Source organism: Pongo abelii, chromosome 4, assembly GCF_028885655.2.
Source record: "Pongo abelii isolate AG06213 chromosome 4, NHGRI_mPonAbe1-v2.0_pri, whole genome shotgun sequence".
Classification (NCBI taxonomy): Eukaryota; Metazoa; Chordata; class Mammalia; order Primates; family Hominidae; genus Pongo; species Pongo abelii.
The window spans coordinates 81,236,239-81,250,045 of NC_071989.2; the positions used below are offsets into that span (position 1 = coordinate 81,236,239).

At 39.2% G+C, this 13,807-nt stretch overlaps 1 protein-coding gene across 6 annotated transcripts in view; it reads left to right on the top strand.

Annotated features, from left to right (window-relative positions):
- ARHGEF28 (Rho guanine nucleotide exchange factor 28) overlaps nucleotides 1-13,807 on the top strand; it is a 316,787-nt gene that overhangs the window by 131,343 nt on the left and 171,637 nt on the right. For 5 of the 6 annotated variants that reach the window (XM_063723960.1, XM_054555205.2, XM_024246795.3 and 2 more), the window contains exon 4: nucleotides 886-1,179. The exons of the other annotated variant lie outside the window; for it this stretch is intronic. In XM_063723960.1, the coding sequence (XP_063580030.1) occupies nucleotides 886-1,179 (294 nt within the window). The remainder of the gene's footprint in view (nucleotides 1-885; nucleotides 1,180-13,807) is intronic. 6 annotated transcript variants of the gene reach the window in all.

A 13,807-nucleotide genomic window follows, 5' to 3' on the forward strand; every position in this document is an offset into this window, starting at 1 on the left:
AGAGGAGGAATGACTTGTACCTGTTAGCCATTTGATTGGGGGCAACAGGGTGCTAAGAACCAGTGGTAGCTGAATAACTCTTTTCCGTCCAGTCATGATTATCATGATCATAGTGATTTGGTGCCACCAATTCCTGAAAATTCTGCCAAGGTCAGCATAAAAATGTACCTGGGTAAGAGCTTCCCAGCTCTGGCAAAATAAGAGAGTGGGGCAAAGAAGAGGAAGAGTGAAGGGAGGGACAAACAGCAGGATTTGGTGACACTCTCAGGAGAAATATTGAGAACACCTACAAGACAGAGACACTATTGTCAGAAGAGGGGGCAGTGAACAACAACACACACACACACATAGATATGTATATATGTTTTCCCTTTTGTTTTCTCTTGGGTAGTCTTCACCCACATTAACTCACATTCAAAGGAGCTCTATGGAATTAGGGCAAACTTGTGTAATTGTATGGTGCTATCTTATAAACTTATTGCTTAAATACGTAAAAATATGTGACTCAGGAGGAAATGGCAGAGTGGAAAAGAGCAAAGGACTTGAAGACAACAAACACAAATTCAGGGGTCAGGGTAGGAGTAAAAGGTTAAAGGAATGCTGAATAGCAGTGTTTGGTAATGATAGGAGAACATATGCTTAAATGCTCAGAGCTCGTAAAGGTAAGTTTTAAAATCAGGAGTTACTGAAAGAAGATGGAGTCAGCATTAGTTTGGCCCACATGCTTGGCAGTGTGTCAGGGTAACGGGCTGGCTTTCCTTTCTGCCTTGTTCTCCTGGAGCATGTTGTCTGCTTAAGCTGTGTGGTGGAGCTAGCACACTGGACCCCTGTGAGAGCATCTCTCCTACAGACTTGGGGTGAACTGTTCACTGTCTTGTTGTCCAGGCCATGGGCTTCAGGAGACGGTGACGGTATCTGTGTGCCTCTGCTCGGAAGGTTACTCTCCGGTGACCATGGGCTCCGGCTCAGTGACCTACGTGGACAACATGGCTTGCAGGCTGGCCCGTCTGCTGGTGACGCAGGCCAATCGCCTCACAGCCTGCAGCCACCAGACCCTGCTGACCCCGTTTGCCTTGACGGCGGGAGCGCTGCCTGCCTTGGATGAGGAGCTCGTACTGGCTCTGACCCATCTGGAATTGCCTCTAGAGTGGACTGTGTTGGGAAGTTCTTCACTTGAAGGTGGGTCATCACCAGAAAATTCAGATATCCCCTCTGTGTGTCAAGTTCAGAATGTTCCTTATGCTATACTGTCTGTTCCCCTCGGCAGGTTTTCCTGACCACTTTTTACCTGAATCTTGCTCTGATGTGGAGGGGTTCCCTGAGGTCCTGAGCCACTCATCTCTGGGCTGGTTTATGTGACTCTGTGCCAGGAGGTGTGGAATAAATGGAAGAGCCGTGTCTCAAGTGGGGAAAGACTGTTTCTTTATGGTATGCTCTTGAGTCAGCTGCTCTGGGCTGTGGCTCCACTTCCCTTGGCAAGTTTTCTTGCTATGGGAAGGGGACATTGCTGCCCCATTTCCAAATAGGTAGGGTCACTGGACAAGAAAGATCATGTCACCAACTCTATGAAACACCTAGAAGACATGTGACCACATGGGAAACATAACCAATGAATTGACATCTTTGAAAATGTCAGTGTCACTGAGAGCATTTGTGTTACATTTGTACTAGTTTTTGGAGTTCTAAAGACCAAATGGACTCTGAATACCAAGTATTTGGAATCCGCGTGTGAACAAGGCTATAGATGTTATGTATAGGTCCTTACTAGACATGAGGCTAAACTGATCAGTAGATGCTTTTTAAAAATGACAAAATAAAATCTTTTTTTGAGAGATGGGGCCTCACTGTGTTGCTCAGGCTGGACTTGAACTTCTGACTTCAGTGATCCTTCTGCCTCAGTCTCCCAAAGTGCTGGGATTACAGGCATGAGCCAACGTGTCCAGCCAATAGCTGCTTTTTATTGGTGATTACAAGTTATATGTAATTTTATTGGAAATACACAGATGTTGTTTTGTAATTTATTGAATACAACATATATTATTGCTTTTTTTTTGTATCCTTCCTGTGACCTTAGCTTTGTAGTCAGATGATGCTATTTTTGAGAGTTTCTGCTTCCTGATAAATTCTAGTTGTAAGTTTCAGGTTGGCTTAAATTCGATCATGGATGAGATTAAATGCAGTGCTCTGGGTGAAGGGGTGTGAGTTTTGTAAACAGAATTATAAAGCCGTAAGTCACAATCCAAGAGGATCTCTGTTTCTTTCCTTTAATCGGGGTCGCACTAAAACTCTCCTGGGCACTTAAAGACATCTCTTGTTTTTAAGACCTTGGATGAGGGAAGTCACAAGTCTAGTCCAGCACCGAGCCATGCCTGAATCCTGTGTGCTGCACTGTCCTGTGTGGTGGCTGATTGATACATATGGCGTGGGCTCCCTGAGGGTGTGGGTGGTGTTTGTTCTGCTTGCTGTTATCCCCAAGGACTCAGCAAGGAGATATGAAATATAAGGGGGAGTTGCAGTGATGACACTTGAAAGGTCTTGGGATACACCATTCATTCATTCGTTCAACAAATACTTTTTTAAAATAAAGTATTAATAAAATATTTTTAATGAAGTATTTAATAAATAAAATAAATGTGCTGCACATTTTTAATTTCTACAATGAGTCATAGTAGTACCTGCTTCTTTAGCTGATGAGACAGGGTCATCTTGCTCTGTTGCCCAGGCTGGAGTGCGGTGGCACAATCATAGCTCACTGCAACCTCAAATTCTTGGGCTCATGTGATCCTACTGCCTCAGGTTCCCGGGTATCTAAGATTATAGGTGTGTGTCACATGCCTGGCTAATTAAATTTTTTTTTTTTTAAGAGACAGAGTCTTGCTGTATTTCTCAGGCTTGTCTCAAACACCTGGCCTCAAGCGAGCCTCCCACCTCAGCCTCCCCAGTAGCTGGGATTATAGGCACCTGGCTCAACAAATATTTCTTAAACTTTTGCTATGTGCTAAGCCCTTATATACAAGGGAATTGCAATAGTAATACTTGATCATCTGGAGATACACCCTTTCTATCTCACATATGTAAGTGATAGATGACATGTATGATCTACATTAATATATAGTATATATAAATTTATATATCTATGATACATATTGTCTATATCTAAATATTATATACATATAATGTTTTCTGGCTAAGAAACTTCATCTTAAGCCTCTTGGAGTTTTAAAAAGATTTCTAACTATAATATTGGAAGGTGTTTTTTTGGGGGGGGTGTGGATCCATTTTGACAAAGACACAAAGGTTTCACGATTTCCCATGAGTAAAGGAAGAGCATCACAGCCTCATGCAGGGGCCGATGCAGGTTAGTCCCACAGCTCCTCCCCAGGCCAGCAAGTCTGTCAGCACCAGGCCAGCAAGTCTCTCAGCACAGCAGCTTGGTGCCTGCAGCGGTTTAATTTGTGCCTCTGAAAAATTACAAATTGTTGAAGATCATGGAACCTCATAACTGCACATGAATAGCTTAAACTAAGGGTCTCCAAAATGGAATTCATGTTACCCACATACTATATTTATTTTTCATGCGGATATTTAGAAATACATTCACACTCTCTAGTATTTAATCTGTGGATTGCAATAATACAAGCATACAATTTTCCATGCTGGGCATGCCTGCTCAAAGTTATTTTTGCTGGTAGAGATACATAAAAAAAATAAGTTTGGAGAACGCTTGACAACGCATATTGTCAAAGGTCATCCTATTGCTATTTTCATTGTTATTTGGGGATACATTCTTGTTTGCCAAGCTTTTAGTTGTCATGGCCTTTGATTTATCCATATTTTTATAACAGACAGATTTATGTCACCAGGAGGTCCTTTCTGACCCCTCTGCCAGTATTTATACATAATATATGTATTTTCATGAGAGAAAAACTGGAGTGGTTTCTTTTCATGGTAAAACACTTTTCTATTCTAGTGTCCTAGTTGTTAAGAATGTGCGCTGTGGAGCCAGGTTCAAATCCCAACCTTATTACCTCCTGGCTGTGAGACTTGGGCAAGGTATTTTAGTTCTGGTGCTGCACATTTTTAATTTCTACAATGAGGCATAGTAGTACCTGCTTCATTAGCTGGTTATGATGATTTAATTAGATAATGTATGGCAAGACCTCAGAAGAGTATCTGAACATATTAAGTTTTCAGTAAAAGGTGATATTGGTATGTGCATGTGAATAAATTTTCGTATATAGAGTGTCTTGTGTGTACTTGTACGTGCATAGGTAGAAAGCAGATACAATTGGTTTGGACAAATGAAGCTAAAGGCAAAGTATAAAATCCTGGCATTGTAAGCAATTCTTTGAAAATTTCTAGGAATGTTTTTAGACTTTCTCTAAAGGCAGTTTATAGTACTTAAGGTAACACTGTCTGCAGCCTAGACTTGTAGTGTAGCTTCTCTATAACATCAACGTCAAGCGACAGGGTTAATGCTCATGTTTGAAGTTGAATTTTACTCTGAAGGTTATGAGCATCTTATGAGATTTGATTCAGCCCACCATGTGTTTAAATCTCTGTATCTGCCTGTTCACACCTCAATTCTGTTATGTATGTATGTAGGGGCTCATATATGGATATTGGCTAAGTTTAGATTGGTAGGCCTTAACAGATGTATTTATCAGTACATTTCTGTTAAAATTATTCCCCATTAAAGAAAAACAAATTGGGCATTTAGATGAATAGATTGAAATATAAATTCTTCTGTGTCAGTTTTAATTTTGTACTTTAGAAATTGTATTAGATACTAGGTAGAAGGAAAGCGTGGAGGTTTTATTATATTTACTGAATCAAGTAGTTGGACATAAATTAATCATTTTATAGTTGGGAATAAACAAGAGTATTTGGTGAAGGACTAACGTTAATGCCCTAGATTAAGTAGATTATATTAGATTTTTACAATGCACATGTATACTCTATGGATGTATTTTGACTCATTGCCTATTCATAACCATTTGGTGGGGTTCCACGAATCTTGAGCTGTTTTGGATTTGTTTTTCGTTGTACTTTTTTTTTTTTTCTTTTATTATTATTATTATTATTATTATTATTATTATTATACTTTAGGTTTTATGGTACATGTGCGCAATGTGCAGGTAAGTTACATATGTATACATGTGTCATGCTGGTGCGCTGCACCCACCAACTTGTCATCTAGCATTAGGTATATCTCCCAATGCTATCCCTCCCCCCTCCCCCCACCCCACAACAGTCCCTGAAGTGTGATGTTCCCCTTCCTGTGTCCATGTGTTCTCATTGTTCAATTCCCACCTATGAGTGAGAATATGCGGTGTTTGGTTTTTTGTTCTTGCGATAGTTTACTGAGAATGATGATTTCCAATTTCATCCATGTTGTACTTTTAATAGAGTTTTAATCTAAGCAGTTTAAAACCTCTTATGTGCTTATACGTCTTTTTTAGTATACATATTTTATTTGTGTTGCTTGTCTTCAGGTAGATAAATTATAATAATGATGTGAGAAATAAACTGTGACATCAGACCCACTGGACGTTATAATGTATTAGTGGCAGTGGCATCACAAGTGGAAAACAATTTCTTTCCTAGTAATTATTTCTTCCAGTACTTGTCCAAAAATTGTTTTAATGCTCAGTGTTCACTTTTATTAAAATTTTTTTGTGTTTATTTATTTATGATTTCTTCAAATATAAATAGATCTTACTGAAGGAGTATTCATTGATTTCTGTAATGACTTTGTCTTGGAAGAGTGATCAAAACCCTACTGTGACACATTACTGTATTCTTTGCATTTTATAATGAACTTCTCATTTTTTTCCCTTGTCAATCATTGAGAGTTATTAGGAAGGACTGGGAACCAGGAAAAAGGCCAGAGTCTGAGTAGAGCATGGATCTTGTAACAAAAAGCAGAGCCTTCTTTCAGCCCTGTGTCTTACCCGTCATTAGTCACAATGCAACTTCATTATGTGTTTGAGGAAAGGAAATATCCCAGATTTTATTTAATTTTAGACCATAAATAAAATTGGATTTCTAGTTCATAAAATTAAGACCATTCCTTTTATGAAATAGCATTCATAATAGTGCCTTGTGCAGGGTCTCAGAAGCCCAAATTTGGAGTAAAGCGTTGAATAGTAATATAATTATTCAACAGAATCTCACAATTTATTTTTATGTTTTTGTTTTGGGTTTTCTGCTTGTTTGTTTTTTGAGCAGAAATCTTTTCTCAGAGATTTGTATAATTTTGACAATTAGGTTAACTGGGATAACACATTCTAATGTTTTATGTGTTGATGCTCAGATGACTTCGGAGTTGAAAGCCCCCTCGACCTTCCTGCTCCATCAAACTACCTCCCTCCACTTATGTTCCCAGAAGCTTGACATGGCTGGCAAGCACCAAACTTGCCAACACCAGTGAGGGGCTGCCATGTGGGTAAAGAACCCAAGGGGACTACAAATGGTATCTCCAAAGACAGATGGCATCATTCCTGTGAACACAGTAACTTCTCTCCTAACCTATGGAGTAGGTTGAGCTTGTCCTGGTTAGGTTTTCTAATTTAAGAGAAAAATAAAGCCCAGTTCCTTAAAAAAACAAAGAGGTCAAATAAAGAGTATTTCTCATGTATGTTTACACTTACAAACTAATAAATAACAATTTGGAAGACTCAAGATATTTTTTGCCAGAGTAAATTACTATTGTTTACAAAAACGAACTTGGACTCTTCCAGTTGTCTAGGTAAAAGTAGTTCATGTGATCAAAGGTCTCCTAACAGGCAGAAGTTCTTCTGCTCATTATGGAACAGGTGGATTCTTTGTTATATGAATCATAAAAACATAACCAAACATGTTTGTTTTTTATTTTTATTTTTTTTTTGAGATGAAGTCTCACTCTGTTGCCCAGGCTGGAGTGCAGTGGGATGGTATTGGTTCACTGTGACCTCTGCCTCCCGGGTTCAAATGATTCTCCTGCCTCAGCCTCCGGAGTAGCTGGGATTACAGGTATGTGCCACCACGCCTGGCTTATTTTTGTATTTTTAGAGATGGGGTTTCATCATGTTGGCCAGGCTGGTCTCGAACTCCTGACCTCAAGTGATTCACCCACCTCGGCCTCGCAGAGTGCCAAACCTGGTTTTGTAAAGGTACTAGCATGAATTGAATCTGCAGAGCAAAAATATTAAACTGTTTAACAAAACAAAGTATTACCTGGTAGATTGCTTCATCAAGTTTAAAGAGTTAAGCTTTTCTCCTGCCTTTGTAATTGGTTCTGTGAGTGAAAGAAAATTTTAAGGTAAGCCAATTGAACTTTTGGAACTCTTCTATAGGAATGTTTTGGACTTCAACACAGCTGATGTATTTAGAGGATCCAGCTTCTCATTCTGTGGGTCTATGGTTGATTGGAGAGCTGTCCCCAAAGAAAACCAATTGGTGGAACTAGTAGGACCCACTGAGGGTGGCTTAGAGAATTGAATATTTTCCGAAAGTCAGATTAAGAGTACACTCCTTAACTTGCAAGTAACACCAATAGAGTTATAACAACCACAACAGATTTAAACTTGAATCCAGAGATTAGAGAAATGATTTGTTAGTTTCGAGGACAAATCCAAGTACAAGCCACAGCATAATGAGTAGTAAGTTAAAGGAAATATAGAAAACCTTGTCATGGCCCACACGTGTAATGTATAGGTAAAGTAATGTGATGCTCTTACTATAGAGAAGGGTCGTTAGTAGAACGCTCTGCTCTTGCCTGAGTAGGGTCTTCATAAATTAGTTCCTTTTGAAGGAGAATGTTTGTTTTTCTATGCTTTACACATAATGGAAAGAAAAGGAAAAGAAATGCAGAGGCCCGAAAGGACTTTAGAAGAAGGTTTATAAGAGTTAGGGTTATCTAGCAGTTCTTTTTTTCCCCTAAATTTATTATTATTTTTAATTCAATAGCTTTTGGGGGAACAGTAGATGTTTTGGTCCAGCAGTTCTTAAAATGTGTCTTGATTGTTCGGTGTTCGCTTAAGAAGTTTAAAAAGCAGTTTTAATATTGCTTCTTATCTGCAGGAAAAGCCGTTACATAGGAATTAACAGTTCATTACAAAAGAGTGGATGGGAACTACTCATTTTATGTGACAGCCACATCTTGCTTCAAGCCACATACCCTGAACCTTCTAGGCAACAAGAGAAGGGAATGTGTGGCCTAGCAATGTTTGACAGAGAAAAATATGTTTCTCTTTCTTTGAATACAGAAAAGAGATCTGTAGCCAGTAGGAAGCAAGATTTGTTTAATGTTTGAAATGGAGCATAGCTTGTGTTTTTATCTTTGAATACTGTCTGCTGGCCGTAGATATAGAAAGAAAATAGAGCAAGGCCCCAGAGCCTGGCACTGTGGGTTGGCCTGATGACTGCACTGTGTCCAGGTCTTACTAACCAGAGAAGGGCAAAGTGATTTATAAGACTTACTTGCTGGGCCACAGATGAGGTAAAATGTCAGCTTTGTTACTCTGCCATAAAGCTTTGTACTGGACAGCAAGTTTGAAATATCATTAGCTGAAACACCAGTGGGTAGGAAACCCATAAAGGACAGATTTATTACAAAATACAAGAAATACAAGTTTCCAGTGTTTTTTTTTTTTTAAGTTTTGAAATCAATACATTACGGGTAACAACTGATTCTGGGGTTTTGTATGTTTCTCTTGGAAATCTTGACATTTTTCGAGGGGTTGTGTACATACTCAGTATTGCTGTCTAGCCTTCTGTCACTTCTGATAGTATCTAATGGGACAAACATCTCTATACCTTTTCTGACATTTCAAGCTGGTAGTATACTCCTTCTGTTGCTAAGGCAACCCACTGGATGAACACTAGGGGTGGAGAGAATGTTCTTTACATCCTATGGCACTTGTTATGATGGTAAATCGATAAAATTGTTTTACAATTCTCAGCTGTATATATGTATATTATTTGTGGAGCTTTAAATCCTTAATTTTAAAATGTCTTCTTTGTCTTACATTCCTTTTGTAGTTTTTAATTTTTGAGGAATATGTTTTCTGGCAGTAAAGAATTTAATATAGAATTAAACTTCTAAGGAAAAGGACTCCTCTCTCCCCAATCATTTGAATTCATTTTTCAGTTTAAGTAGGTAAACTCTTATGGAACACATTCTCTGTTTAAGGTACTACATGTTAAATAAGAAACAGCAGCTTAAACTCTTCCTTAAAAAATAAGCTTCCTACTTTTGTCTGGCAACAATGGCCCTTATACCGGAATAGAGAATTACGCACTTACTCTCACTTCTGGGAAATAGAACGTAGAGTTGGATTCAGGTCACTCTCTTTCCCTCAATTATAATTTGCAAGAACAAAAAATGTAAATGGAAGCAAACAGCCTACCCTAATGTGCTTCCCAAAGGATTCGGAACTGTAGAAGGTTTTTGAAGTCCCATTCCTGGCTTACCTCCTCTGGGGCTTTTCTCCCCTTAAAATGTAGCAGGATGCATATAGCAGTTTTTGCTTGCACGCAGGGGATTAAAACTGAATTTAAAAAATGACAGTAACCAAGGAATATCTTCATAACCTTGAAGGAGAAAGTTAAAATTTTGCTATTCTCATAGATTTCTTAATAGGATTTGAATGCTGGCAGTTGTCCTTGTACTATTTTATCTACAAACCAAATGAAATATTGGTTTGTAGATAAAAAAATTGGTTTTAAAACTACCAATGTTTGGAGGTTAAAATCCCCACAATTGAAAAAGTTGGGTAGGAGAGATCTGAGGAGGAGATTGAGGCAGGGAGCCAGAAGAGATGGTACATTCTTAGGGAAATGACTAATTGTGCGTCCTGTTGCAAAGTCCCTCTGTACTTGGCCCAGTGTTGTTTAAGAGGCCTTGTCTTGACTCTCTCAGATATAAGCCTTGGTGTGGGGATGAAGCTGTATGGATAGAAACCTCAAAAAATCTTCTGTAATCCTACCCTAGGTCCCCACATACCTACTGTCCTCTTCCACACCTATAACTGTAGTTGCTTTTATTTTGCAAGTTTGACATGAGAATGTATGTGTGCTGTGAGTGGCGACACATCAGGTCAATATCTGGAGGAGAGGAGAAACATGAGTGACGGACGTAAGCCTGGGTCCTTAGAATTCACTCAGCTCAGGTTCCTTCTGCTTATTTTTCCCTCACTCTCAATTTGTTGATTTTTCTTTTAAGATGGGGTCTCGCTGTATTGCTCAGGCTGGTCTCAGACTTCTGGGCTCAAGTTATTCTCTTTCCTCATCCTTCCTAGTAACTGGGACTATAGGTGTGTGCCACCACAACTGGGTAATTTTTTTTTTTTTTTTTAAGAGATGAAGGTCTTGCTATATTTCCCAGGCTGGTCTCCAACTCCTGGGCTCAAGTGATCCTCCTACCTCAGCCTCTGAGTAGCTGGGACTACAGGCATGAGCCACCACACCTGGCTGGTTCTATCTTTTCTTGCCCTCTTTAAAAAAATCTATTTTGAGGCTGAGTGTGGTGGCTCACACCTGTAATCCCAGCACTTTGGGAGGCTGAGGTGGGTGGATCACTTGAGGTCAGGAGTTCAAGACCAGCCTGACCAATATGGTGAAACCGTGTCTTTACTAAAAATACAAAAATTAGCGAGGCGTGGTGGTGCATGCCTGTAATCCCAGCTACTTGGGAGGCTGAGGCAGGAGAAATGCATGAACCCAGGAGATGGAGGTTGCAGTGAGCCAAGATCACACCACTGCACTCCAACCTGGGTGACAAAGCAAGACTCCCTCTCAAAAAAAAAACAACAACAACAGCAACAACAACAACAACAACAAAATCTATTTTGAGCTTTTTATTCTTGTATAAATTTTTCTTCACTACTCCCATCTTCGCATCTGCAGTTTATAATAGGAGATACAAGTATATATAGTATTACATGAGTCAATCCCTGATTTTTAAAATGTAGTCCCCAATTCTTGTAGTATATGACTCTCCTATGTTTCTTGTCAACACATTTAATTTTTGTAGTCTTGATTTTTTTTGTTGTTGGCTTTAATGTATTTTTCCTTGACAAGTACATGAGATATATCACTGCAGTTGGGGTCAATTCAAGCCATCCTTTGTATAATGAGAGGTGTGATAGTTAAGAACTTGAGTTTTGGAGGTAGAAAAATCTAGGTTCAAATCCTTCATGTTCCATATACTACTTAAGTGAGCCTGAGCAATTGCATAATTATGTCAAGGCTTAGTTTCTGCCCCTATAAAATAAGGATAATAATAATACATACATCATAGAATGGCTGTCAGGATTAAATGAGATCATGCATATAAAGTGCTGAATAAAGGTTAGCTCTTTATAGAAACAGGAAAGGTAAAATCCTTATCATAGTCACTGACACTGAGTAAGAATGAAAGAAGAAATGTTGGTGTGGTGGTTCATTTCTTTTTTTCATTCATGGATAATCGTTGCCCATCTGTATTCCTGGTTGACTTTTTTCCAACCTCCCCTTCCTCCCTCCAGATATGGCAGCATCTTTTATACCGATTTCCTGTTTGGTTTATCCCATTTACCTTCCTCTTCTAGTCTCACCAGAATATCCCTTGTTGATTGTGCCTTACTGGTGAAGGAAAGGATAAAATCATCCATTGAAGCTGTAGCTCATACCCAAAGAGTATAATATTTCTAATATTTCTCAATCTGAGACTTTGGACACAAGACACTGGCTTCCAGTGCAAGGGCACTGAGTGGACCCTGCCTGGCTGTAGGCGAATGGCCAGTTTCCTGGTTGTGTTTGAAGTCAGACTTCCAATGCAGACTTCAAAGGGCCATCTGCGAGGCATGATGAGTCCACACTTTCTCTGCTTGTCAATAATAAAATTAGACTGTAATGTATTTTCATTTGTCTCCCAAAAAGAACAGGGTCCCTAGAGAGTCAAGTGGGAGGGCGTCTGAGAATTCTAGCTCATCTGGGGTGTAAGGGGAGATCTTGCAGAAGAGTGCCTGCACACAGTTGGCTATCAGCAATTATCTGTTGAGTGAAATGAATGGTGGACTTGAATCATAGCCTTGAAGCAACATTAACAAATGAAAGAAAAATCGATACAGGCTGGAGAGGAGGAGGTATGCCGTAATTGCTACTTACAACACCTAATGACCGCCTGCTGCCCAAAGCATGGGATTACAGCACATTTGTCTTAATAGCACATCTGTTATGCTACACTGATGCAATTACAGTGCACGGTAAGCAGGCAGCTAGTTCCTTGCAATTATGCCTTTAAATTGTAACCAGAGGAAAATTGTTTTCAAACATACCACATATCTATTTAGTGACTGTTTATTGTAGTTTTTTGTATTAAAAAGATCAGACAAATGTGTAAAACTGCTTAGTCTCCCCAATACTGGCTTTTATAGTTCTTGACAGCCCTGTCCCATTTGTTATTTTCATTACAGCCCCCTGGCAATCCCAGGTAGTAGGCCAGGCAGATATCATGTCCGTTTTATGGATCAAGCAACTTGAAACTTGAGAATTAAATGGCTTTCCATTTCATTCTAGCTGTTAGCTGGAGGCTTGGTATGTGTTCAAATCCAGAGCTTTGAATCCTTGGTCTTCCCACGTTTGCACCATACAGTGTTGTATCTGGATTCTTAATATCTTATACTGGTGGCTACATGCATAATTTAGTTTGGAAATATCCTCAGAATGTGAAGGTCAAAAATTGAGTTGCCATCTTGAAATTCTGATAAAGACTTTTTAAAGTTGCAACTGATTTAGTATTCGTTCCACAAGCTAAAATAAAGTATATCTTGCCAATATGAGCTGCAAAATCCAGGAAGTACATTCCAGTGTTATACATCACTACGTGAATTTTCTGGAATGAATGTGTGTGTGATGGGTGTTTTCCCAAATTATTTTCAGGTGATCTTCAGCCGGAGTTGGTTGTAATATGAGTGTCTCGACTGTGCTGAAGCAGAAAACAAGTTTTAGGGAGGAAAAACCTGCCATTATGCTTGTTTCAGTCCTCCTCCTCTACCTTTTGGGCTTATGATCCAGCCAGGCCCACCATGTTGGTCTTGTGCTCTGTGGAATGTCCTGATTTCATGTCTTTCTTATGAGTGTGTTTGTATTTGCAGTTCCTATCCTGGACTCACAACCTCTGATCTCCTGTTTACAAAAGGCTGATTTGTTTATCTACATGCCAGAGCTCTGAGTAGGCTGTGTAAATGGAAGATGCTCTAAGGCACAACCCCTTTCTCATTCTCATTGAGAAGCCTGAAAACATCTTAAAGATTGTGTATGATACCCATGCCAAATTCTCTCTTCTACTCTCCATGTAAATTTTTAATATTTTTTTCATTGTACTTTTTGTTCATCATTTTTGGCATTTTATAAATATCTGTAAGTTTTCATATCATGATACATGATGTAGGTTGAATTAATTTAACATGCAGATTAGTTTTCTTGTAGTCCAGACAGTTTCCTTACTTCTATTCACACTCTTTGTGTCTAGAGCTACAAACAATGAACTAAGCCTAGAGCTGTAGTTCATCACATAGTAATTTCATGGGCCAGGTATTTATAGACAGTCCCTGATTTATGATAGTTTGATTTATGATTTTGATTTTATCATTGTGTGAAAGGTGATGGTGTGAAAGCAATATACATCCAGTAGAAAGCATACTTCAAATTTTGAATTTTGACGTTTTCCTGGGCTAGCCGTATGCAGTATGATACTCTTGTGACGCTGGACAGTAACGGTGAGCCACGGCTCCCAGTCAGCCAGCCACACAATCACAAGAGTAATCGGTCAATACTCCAC